This window comes from Musa acuminata, unplaced genomic scaffold (assembly GCF_036884655.1).
Source record: "Musa acuminata AAA Group cultivar baxijiao unplaced genomic scaffold, Cavendish_Baxijiao_AAA HiC_scaffold_1137, whole genome shotgun sequence".
In the NCBI taxonomy this organism is placed as follows: domain Eukaryota; kingdom Viridiplantae; phylum Streptophyta; class Magnoliopsida; order Zingiberales; family Musaceae; genus Musa; species Musa acuminata.
The window spans coordinates 2,352,346-2,363,562 of record NW_027021349.1 but is presented as its reverse complement, the minus strand read 5'-3'; the positions used below and the strand labels follow the sequence as shown (position 1 = coordinate 2,363,562).

Sequence of the window (11,217 nt, the reverse complement as noted above, 5' to 3'; positions counted from 1 at the left end):
GGTAATTGTTAGAGAGGATAGGGTGATGGTGATAGCACTGAAAGTGAAAGTCATAAGAGAGTGAAAGATCCTAAAAGATGTAACGATGTCGTTGGAGACAGCAAGCAAATGATTATGGGCGAGATGATAGTGAAGAAGTATTTTTGTTAAAGTAATAAAAAAGAATGCCCCCACATAAAAATTAATTAGAGGGAGACCATAATAAAAATCAAATATTAAATTTTTTGAAAGGTAAAATACCCTTGTTTATACTGTCAAAATATTATGCACCGACATATATATTTATTTAGTCCTTTTCAACTGCTTCAGATGCGGCGGAAGGCTGCTGCGTTCGCCCTAAGCAAACGTAAGAAAGCGTGGCAAAGCAATAACCGTCCGATCTCGATCAATGGTTCGGTAGGTACAACTCATAGCGATCGTCGGATGTTGCAATCCGACGGTCCTATAGAAACCCTACCCCGGTCTCTAAGACCGTGCTCCACAAGGTCGGCGGGACGGCGAGCTCCGAAAGCCCATTCTCCTTCTCTTGACTCTTGGCGCCTCCAATCTTTCCTTCTCGAGGTGAGTTATCTCGCATCTTCCTTTCGATTCCTAGAAGTTGTTTCATTGTGATCTGTATGTTATCTTGAGTTCAGTATTGCGAACGCACTAGAATTGTACCTTTGATGTTAGATCCTGGCCTGACTATTACGTGTTCTATGATTCAATTCTCAGTGATCCGTGATTTCTTTTGTTCCTTTGAGATTCTAAGCGGTTTACTGTTCTGTTTGCTTGCTGTCGATCTCGTTGCTCATTTTCTTCCGTGCTTAGTTCACGTACTGTGTAGATTTAGTGATATGAATTGTTATCGAGTTCTCCATCTTTTTGGTGTTGTTCGACGTATTTGCTCGTTCTTTGGGGAGTTCCTTCTCTTAGTTGTAGCTTAAGTGCGACCTAGTGCCATCATTTTCCCTCGTTATGGTGTGCTTATATATGTATTATTGCTGATATGGAGTCATAGTTTGAGGAAAGTCATCGTTTTTCTTGTTTGTACATGTACCATTTGCGCTCATTTAATTTTGTTTTGGGTTTTGGTGTGCTTTGCTACTGTTGATAGGGGGTCATAGTTTGAGGAAAATCTGTTGCCAGTAATAAATACAATCTTATTCCCATTTATATTTATTATCTCAAGGGACGAGTCATTTGACGACTTCGATCAAGCTGAAAAAAAATCATCTTTTGCTATGTCTTTTGGTACATACTAATCGACGGAGCAAAACATGTAAAACTTCAACGTAGGTAGGGTCTCTTTTCTTTATTTCTCCTGAACAAACTTTACACTCATATTTCTTAATCTAATATAAAGTAACACAATTGATCACTCTCCATGAAATTTGCTATTCTATATTCTTACACAGTTTCAGTCTGTTTAAACTTGTTCTTTTTCCTCCATATAGATTGAAGAATAGGATCAGTAGAAGTCAGTGGAGGATCTTTTATTCCAGTTCCATTTTTGCTATAATAACATATATTTCCCATTTACTTAAGTAAACTGGTTTCTTGTTTCCATGTTGATTTTTTGATGAGAACATCTCCATTCTGCAGTGGTCTTATGTCTGCTATCCCTATGCTGTGTTTTCTTTTGTGTTTCTCTTGATATATAAATCTATCACATTCCCCTGAGATATATATATATATATATATATATATATATATATATATATATATATATATATATATATATATATATATATATATATATAATGAGTTCATGTGTTTTAAGATGAAGAATATTTTTTTTAAGAATTTGGTGACAAAGCACCAGAGGCTTTCATGATATCTATTCTATGTTTTTCTTTGATGTGCTTTTGTTTTCTTAATATCTTCTTTTCTTTTTTTTTTCCCACTTAATTTTCTATTGATTTCTCTGTCCTATGTTGCTCCCCTTAGGCACCATGGGTAAGGAGAAGGTACACATAAGCATTGTGGTCATTGGCCATGTCGACTCTGGCAAATCGACAACTACTGGTCATCTTATTTACAAGCTTGGTGGCATTGACAAGCGTGTGATCGAGAGATTTGAAAAGGAAGCTGCTGAGATGAACAAAAGATCATTCAAATATGCTTGGGTTCTTGACAAGCTTAAGGCCGAGCGAGAGCGTGGTATCACCATTGACATTGCGCTATGGAAGTTTGAGACCACAAAATATTACTGCACAGTCATTGATGCCCCTGGGCACCGAGACTTTATCAAGAATATGATCACAGGAACCTCTCAAGCTGACTGTGCTGTGCTCATTATAGACTCCACTACTGGTGGATTTGAGGCAGGTATTTCAAAGGACGGTCAGACCCGGGAACATGCTCTTCTTGCATTTACCCTTGGTGTCAAACAGATGATTTGCTGCTGCAATAAGGTTTGTCTTCAGAACATGCTGTCTGATTATTAGTTGAAGTTACTAGTTCGAATCATGCAATCGTTTGATGATTCCTTGTCTGTTTGATTGAACTTGCCTTCTTTTTCTGTTTCCATTATTTAATACGATCTGTTCAGTTAAGCTGTATGATAGTAATTTAGGTTTCTGTAGCTGTTATTATGAATTATATAGGATGCCAATGCAAACTTTTCTCCTACATGTGAACATCTTGTTTGCAAGTCAAATATTCTGCTGGTCCATGTTTTCAAACTGAAAGATGTTCTAATTGCCCTTGTTAATCTTTCTCATGGTGCTTGTAGAAATTACTACAAATACATGATCATGGTTTTTTTTTGAGGAAAGGACCATTACCATTTTCGGTGATTTCCTAATCTGTTCCAATAGAATGTGGCATGCTTTTGAATCACCAGTGCTTGTTAGCTCCAGGTTGATGGCCAATTTATTTATATGTTTAATTCTTTTGCTTGATTTGGTGCTAGAATTATCTCAAGCCATCTGCCGCTGAGGTTCCAGATGGATCAGTTGGCTGACCATTGATTCTAATAATATGTTTTGTTGTTTTTCTGCATATACTGGATACCTTGTTCGGTTACTGGTTTCCCTCTTTTTTTTAAATGTTTCCGCTCATTCTATTACGTTTGAAGGGAAACTACTGTGGATGCAGAATTTGTTTTGGATGATAATTCAAATTAGCAGTGTTATTGTATGGTCACTTCATTCATATAGGCTGTTCCCTTTCCCTTCGGTTATTCATTTTTTATTTGGTCTGAGTTTGGAACCAAATGTAAAGTTGTGTGATGATTTCGGCATACAATTTGGGACTCGCTTTGGCACTACTATGTGCATGCCTTTTGTGAAGCTTATGTATCTGTTTATGTAAATTGTTTCTCTTGATTTTTATTTTTTGTTGTTCATTTTAGATGGATGCCACTACTCCAAAGTACTCCAAGGCTAGATATGACGAAATCGTGAAGGAGGTCTCTTCTTACCTCAAGAAAGTTGGTTATAATCCTGATAAGATTCCTTTTGTTCCCATTTCTGGTTTTGAGGGTGATAACATGATTGAGAGGTCCACCAACCTAGATTGGTACAAGGGTCCCACCCTTCTCGAGGCCCTTGACTTGATCCAAGAGCCAAAGAGACCCTCAGACAAGCCTCTTCGCCTTCCTCTACAGGATGTCTACAAGATTGGTGGCATTGGAACTGTCCCTGTGGGTCGAGTAGAGACTGGCATCCTTAAGCCTGGTATGGTTGTCACTTTTGGTCCTACTGGGCTTACAACTGAAATTAAGTCTGTGGAAATGCACCACGAGGCATTGCAAGAGGCCCTCCCCGGCGACAATGTTGGGTTCAATGTTAAGAATGTTGCTGTCAAGGATCTTAAGCGTGGCTTTGTTGCTTCTAACTCCAAGGAAGATCCTGCAAAGGAGGCAGCTAACTTCACTTCTCAGGTTATCATCATGAACCATCCTGGTCAGATCGGCAATGGTTATGCACCTGTGCTTGATTGCCACACCTCTCACATTGCTGTCAAGTTTGCCGAGATTCTTACCAAGATTGACAGGCGATCTGGGAAGGAGCTCGAGAAGGAGCCAAAGTTCTTGAAGAACGGCGATGCCGGTTTTGTCAAGATGATTCCTACCAAGCCCATGGTTGTCGAGACCTTTTCCCAGTATCCACCCCTTGGTCGTTTCGCCGTGAGGGATATGAGGCAAACAGTGGCCGTGGGTGTCATCAAGAGTGTTGAGAAGAAGGATCCAACCGGTGCTAAAATTACAAAGGCTGCTGCCAAGAAGAAATGAGTCGCTTGTCAAGCATACTGCCAATAATAATAGTTTGAGGCCTTTTTATGTTTTAGGAACTGACTCTATTGGATTCAACCAGATAGGTTTTTCGTTTGATGATGAACTCAGACAAATTTCATGTTATTCAGTCAAATGTTGCTTATTTATGGGGCTTTTAGTGTCAAACATGGGTGAACTTTGTAGTGACCTTCCTGCCATAATGGTATTCATGATTTGTTTGCATTGTTCAACTGTTTGTTCCTTGACTGCTTGCAGTGCTGTTTCATGTTAAGTATGCTAACAAGGATGAATCTGTGCTGATATCAAGTAGCCTGCAGTGGAGAATTGTGTGGATTCGTTGCAATTGCGTTATAACATATGTTGGACTCTTTAACATCAACCTGAGACGAAGTTCTATCTAATTTCTATAGTTATTTAATTAAATTAATAATGCATAATGAAAGTAAATAACAATAAATATTCTATTAGACTTGTATTTTGATTTTTTGATGGATTTAGATGTGTTTGATTAATGGAAGTTATTTGATACATATATAATTCATTTTTTTAATTTAATTCAATGATATTAGACTATATAAAACCTTGTTATTAGCGAATCAGATAATAAGATATCTTCTAGTTTATGTAGCTTTGATAACCATATCTATTTCATGGGGTTCATGTCAAGTTGGGTGAAAAGCGTGCATATTTCAAAGGTTGAGTCAAGTAACATGACACCAAAATCTTATAGCCACTAATGGCAAATTTAGCTTATAATTGCTTATTATCCTCAGTAGCAATTAAACATCAAAGCTCATATTTCTTTCTGTTTATCTATCATACATGTTGGATGGTACAAATTATCAATCATCTCAAATCTTTGAAACCCCAAGCTTTAGGTGAACCCTATGACTCTTCTAACACCGCAACACCTGTGTGCCTTCAAGTTTGTGGTGTGATACAAATTATCAACCATCTCAAATCCTTGGAACTCCAAGCTTTAGGTGAACCCTATGGCTCTTCTAACACTCCCAACCAATTGTTTGTAGATTTTAATTTGTTAATTTTCTTTCCAAATTTCTTATTTTCCTTTGCTCTCTAAACGTTTATTGAATTGCTTGATGCATTTTTAGTGAGACATATCTTTATAAACGAATATAGTAAGAGAATCTCGGAACTTAGACAATTCTATCTAACTTCGAGACAGTACCATTGAAGAAAAAATTAAGAAGAAATCAATTCTACAAAGTGCATCGGAAGATAATTCCGATAAAAAATGCACAAGCTTTCTTGGTAAACAATGAGTGTCAAAAGAGTCAGCAAAAACTCTTGTTTTTGATATTAGTAAATCTTATGGGCAGATTAGGCTTCCCCAGCGGCTATCCTCAATTTCCACATAGCAAAATCTTCATCCAACAAAAATGAATTCAGAAGATAAAATTCAGCACTGATTTAGTACAGGTGAGAGCAAAAAATGTTGGATTCTTAAGCTTCCTTGCTTATCTATCTAGTCTAATGCAAACTGAACAGCAAATTTTTGGGTTCAAAAGCTTACTTAGCTCAGAACAACTTGTAGAATTTCATGTTATTATGACATAGAATTAAACTACCGAACAAAGTCAGCCCCCCGCGCTTAATGTTGGTGGGGCAACATATTTATTCTCCCGGTGCGGCGATCCCCTGCTTCAGCCGTTCCCTTTTCATCTTCTTTTTGGACACCAGCTTCTTCTTCTTCGGTGGTAGATTCTTTTGAGCATAAGTGTAGAGTGCAAAGTTTCCAACAAGGAACAACAGCACAAGCCCGCTGATAACAAGCAAGACCACCAACCCAGGGTTCAATCCATTCGTTGCTTTCTCCCTGATCATGTTTCCCTGTCGTTCAAAACGTGTAATCTCATCTAAGAAAAGGATACGACGATAAACAACAAAAATAAGGTGTCCTTGAGACACAAGTATCATCAACGCCTTTGAGCTGGAATTACTATCCAAAATTAAGGTGCAGTACCAATCAGATGATAAAGAAACAAGACATTAAAGAATTATGGTCCAGATGAACTTAAGAACACGTTCAAGACATTGAAAGATTGAAGATTAATACATGATAACAAACAGAAAGGTCAGATCAACTATTTCTATCATTCACCACAAGGTATATGATGGAGAAAAAGAAAAGCAAATACATCTCAGTAAGGTTGTCTCAATCTTGTAAGTTATACCTAACAGAAAAGATTTCACCAGCACCCAATTTTTTGCAAGAACAGGTAGATAAGTCATACTACTCCAATGAGATAATGTAATGCATGGCAATAACGTGCTTGATATATATCATGCCTTCAGAGCACAAGAGCAAGATTTATATAGTGTTGAGTACAATCACTAACATCTGAACTCCCAAAACCTGAAATATGAAACAACTGATTTGGAAATGAAAACAGTATATATTTTGGCATCTCATGCGATGAAAGCATGGATACAATTTGCTCAAAAGTTGATCATTAATGCACACTGATGCATCAAAATGCAGATATCCCAACACAACAATTACTGTAGAAGTAATACATGATACAACACAGGGGTGACAACTAATACATGTATGGCTTTGTATGTTATTATAATTTTATATTTCATAATATAACAAAATTTTGACCATCATATATGAAACTTATAAACATAACAATCATTCACTGTGCCAAATATTCACAGAATTTCAAATACAAACATAATTAATAAGTTAAAAGTCCAAATTATATAAATATTATAAACATTCAAAATCTTGACACCTTATAAGTCAATTAAGTGACATACATAAATATACTAACAAAAATATCCATCTGTCAATATTAATATGACACGGTGACATTAAATGATCCGTGCTTCAAAATTTACGATTGAACTGATTTATGTGGTAAAATCTTGCAAATCTAGAAAAAAATTGCATTAGCAGATTGTTAATTAACAACACATGTTGATAGAATAAAAAATAAATTGGAGCAAAGAAGATAAAGGACAATAAAACCCATTTAATTACTCTAAACTCTTAGATTCTAAATCCCTAAATCTACATGCTTATAAATTTCCCTAGTAGAACTCCTCAGATATATAAGCTATGGGTTTATCACTCAATTATGTGATGATGGGCTCACCTTGGTCGTGTAACTAAATCAACAGGCACAGGAAAATCCAGATTAGCCTGTCTAAATTATGACCACTGGATGAGAAGCTAAGAACCTTTAGTTTCTTGCTTGAGCTCCACGACAAGGATATGAAAGAATTTAATCTGTTGGTCATTAGACCTTGTCATCAATTTAATATTGTGAATAACAAAATGTTGCTGCTCCAAAGAATTAGAGATTTGGCTTTCGTAGGAACCGTGAATGTGGACGCATAAAAAAAAATATTGTTGTCCAAATTCTCTAAGATAGCAGAGCATTTTATTTGGTGGGATCAATAACCGCTTAATAACAACATAAATTAGGCAGAGCAGGAGATTTAAAAGTACTTTAAGGTTTCATGCAGTTCCCATGGAACAACCATACTCAGCATCAACCATCTTGATGATATTACCCAACTAAGCATCTTGGCTGATGAGCAAAGACAACCTTATTTTAGCAGTATCCTTTCTGTAGATGGATATGGCAGGTATGAAATTTTATATTGGGAAAAAGTATCTGTTGTGCAATGCAGTAGCAAGAAAGAGGATGAAGGAGAAACAGATAATGATATTTCTAATTGGAAGAAATACAATCAAAGTAGATTATCATTATAAACAGAATAATTTGTAAGATGTGAAGAAGCTGACATAAGGCAAGTATGAGAAATACAAAAGGGAATGCAGAAGAAGAAACAACAAAGGGAGATAAAAAAAAGAGTAGTGGCGAAGACTATACCCGTTCAACATTACAGGAAAAGTAATATACAGAGTGTCACACAGACCAGCATAAGAAACCAAGAGTTCAGTGACCAATGGGAATAATTACTTGAAGAACCTGACTCTACCCTAAAAGGATGCACAGTATCTGATATAAATGTCACTATTCCTTTGCAAGAAATGAAAAATGAATCTCAACAAACTTTGCAGAAATGCTGGATGAGGCACAATCAGTAAAGTGCCTGCACTGCAGAGAAAGGAAATATTTCACGATCATTACAGACTAGAAAACCTAGCTAAATATTACTACTTTATGGAACTTGAACGCTCGAATGAGGGCAAACATCTCATAAGAGTGGGCAATCTACCGTCTCCCAGCATTCACCATCTTTACTCCTCCGAATCATCCATGGAATTGAGACACAAGAATCTCAAGAACGTGCAATATGTATATCGATCCAATCTCTCTAAATCATTTGCCCATATAAGGTCACAATCGAGAGGAGAAGTAAGCGATCCAACAAATATCATCCATAGCATGAAACCGAGATCACAACAGAAGAATTAGATCAACGATGAATCCATAGATTACTTCACAAGCAAAATTGCTTCTTTCTACCGATCAGTCGCAGATCCGCACCGATTACACCAGATCAAGCGTAGGTCGCGTACATGTGAGTATGATGCATCGAAACTAAAGACAGAAACACGAAGCCTTACGGTGGCATCTGAGAACTGCTCATCCATGGCGAGAGATCCCACGAAAAGCCACTCCGCTCGGCTTCCCCCTCTGCATGCATCACGCGCTCAAAAACCCAAGATCGGATGGAAAAAAAGAAGGAATCGGGGAAAGGGATCGAGATTCCTACCTCCTCCCGTCTTCCGATACCCGAATCGGGAATCCAATGGATCGGGGATCGGGGGGAAGAAAAGGAAGGGTTTGGGTGGATTCGACGAGATCGAAGGCAGGACGGAGATGGAAGGAGCAGCGTGAGATCTCCGCCTTCGTTGTAGAGCTGGGACGCGAGGCCCGATCACGCACATCGCACGTGAGGAGCGACGGCGTTTAGGGAAATGAATCAGATCGAACGCAAACGGGTCGGTTTACCGGACGCCGAGCCCAAATCCGAAATTTCATTTTAGCTCTTATAATTTTGACTATAGCACTTAAACCCTATTTACTTATATCTAAGATAATTTTTATATTTTAAAAAATATAGTATATAAGTCTCTTGTGTTAAGCCTTTGCTAACAGACGTTATAATAAATTATAATACGCTTACGTGACATGTTGACTCATAATAAATTATTTATATAATGATATTTATAATTTAAGTTTAAAAAAGAGTTAAGGATCATTTTAAACCATTTTGACAGTGAATCACTTAAGTTCTTATCATTTATTCATATCTAAAATAATCTATATATTTTAAAAATATAGTATATAAACCCCTCCAATCAAGTCTAAGTTAATAGACGTTAAAGTCTACTTAAGTGACATGTTGACTCATAGTAAATAATTAATATAATGACACATGTAATTTAAGTTTTAAAAAAAACAGAGATTACCATTAATGACGGGAGAATGCATCATCGTAGAAGCGACCACCAACAATAGCACTAAGTCGTTACTACCTAACAAGACGTCGCATGCACGTAGCCTCTCCCGCGTTGATGACGAAACTTGAATGATTGTTCATTTGTTTACACAGTATATATATTACCATAATATTAACGTAAACTTTATGATTAACTATCATATTATTTTATGAGTTCCAAGTCTTAGATAGACCCCTCCATACATTTGATACAATAACAAGAAAGCGGAAAGGAGATAGAGCCTACGGTTAATAATATATTTTAGTTTTAGTGTCTCGCTGTTCTCCTCTACTTTTAATATGGTACGTCAGCGAGTTTAATTATATGAGTTTGACCCTATTAGAGAAATAAATAGGAGATCGAGGATCCTATTAGAAAGAGAAATAAGAGAAAAAATTTAAAAAACATCATAAAAGAGAGAGAGAACGATGATAGAAAGAAAATTAATTAGAGAAATTACTAGAGAGAACTAAAGATAGATGTTTCAGAGAAAGTAAATTATTATGATTAGATTTTAATTTTGGAGTCTTTTTATTCTTGATAGAGTTCTTTTCTACTTTTCTTCTGATTTCTCGATACTTATGGTATAAGTAATTTTTAACATAGTATCGAAGTATTTGACTATATGAGTTTGACCCTCTCAGAGAGAGAATATATAAAGAATATCATGTAAGAGATAAAAATAATTAAATAGAGTAAGAGAAAAATTGCTCGAGAGAAAATCAAGGAGAGAGAAAACTAAAGAGATTTTTGAGATGATATTGTGAAAAATTGATTACCATTAAAAAAAACATATTTAATCTTGATAACCACAAAAGAATGAAATATCTGTAGGCCTTAAAAACCATAATATGTTTTTATTAACAAAATATTTTAATATAAAAATATAAAATCAAATAATAATAGATCTAAAGATTACGTATCATTGAATGCTATTTGAAAAATCTTTTTTTTTTAATTTACAAGCATACCATTATCGAATCTTGATTTGTAATGATATCAATCAATAAGGAGAACTAGACTCACTTTCTATTCTCTTCTTATCTTTCACAGGACCATTAATAGATTTAGGGACAAAAAGAATACAAGAGAAGATCTATATTCTCTCGTTGGCTAGTTCACGTGACTAGGAGAGATGATCAATCATGTCACATATCCAATTCGATCATTTTCTAAGGAATCCTACCATAATTAGACTTCATTTCTATTGGTCGATAATGGTAATCAAAATTTAAATATATAATATATCTTATCTAATTAGATAGGACCAATAATCTAACATTATCTCACTTGGCCCATTAATTAATAAGATACAAAAGAGTTCACAATAAAAAATAAATAAAATAAAATTTATTTAAAAATAATTTTATCTAACTGGATTAGCAATGCGAGTCATAGCGATTATATGTCATCAATGTCATACTTTCTTCTATGTACCACAGCATTGTTAGTCCTCCATAATGTAATCTAAAATGACCCTTATAATTTATCTTGTCAAGATAATCCTGTTATCATATTCAAATATAATATATACATATTTAAATGTGAA

At 35.7% G+C, this 11,217-nt stretch overlaps 1 protein-coding gene across 2 annotated transcripts; it reads left to right on the top strand.

Annotated features, from left to right (window-relative positions):
• The first annotated feature begins 406 nt into the window (after positions 1–406).
• On the top strand, positions 407–4,452 carry LOC103999868 (elongation factor 1-alpha). 2 transcript variants are annotated; one of them, XM_009421760.3, is made up of 3 exons: positions 407–561; positions 1,930–2,396; positions 3,338–4,452. In XM_009421760.3, the coding sequence occupies exons 2-3, from the start codon at positions 1,935–1,937 to the stop codon at positions 4,217–4,219; spliced, it is 1,344 nt and encodes a 447-aa protein (XP_009420035.1). In that variant the 5' UTR covers positions 407–561; positions 1,930–1,934; the 3' UTR covers positions 4,220–4,452. The 2 variants fall into 2 exon arrangements, with proteins under 2 accessions (XP_009420035.1, XP_065035014.1); XM_065178942.1 differs by having other exon boundaries at positions 514–615.
• The last annotated feature ends 6,765 nt before the right edge of the window (positions 4,453–11,217 follow it).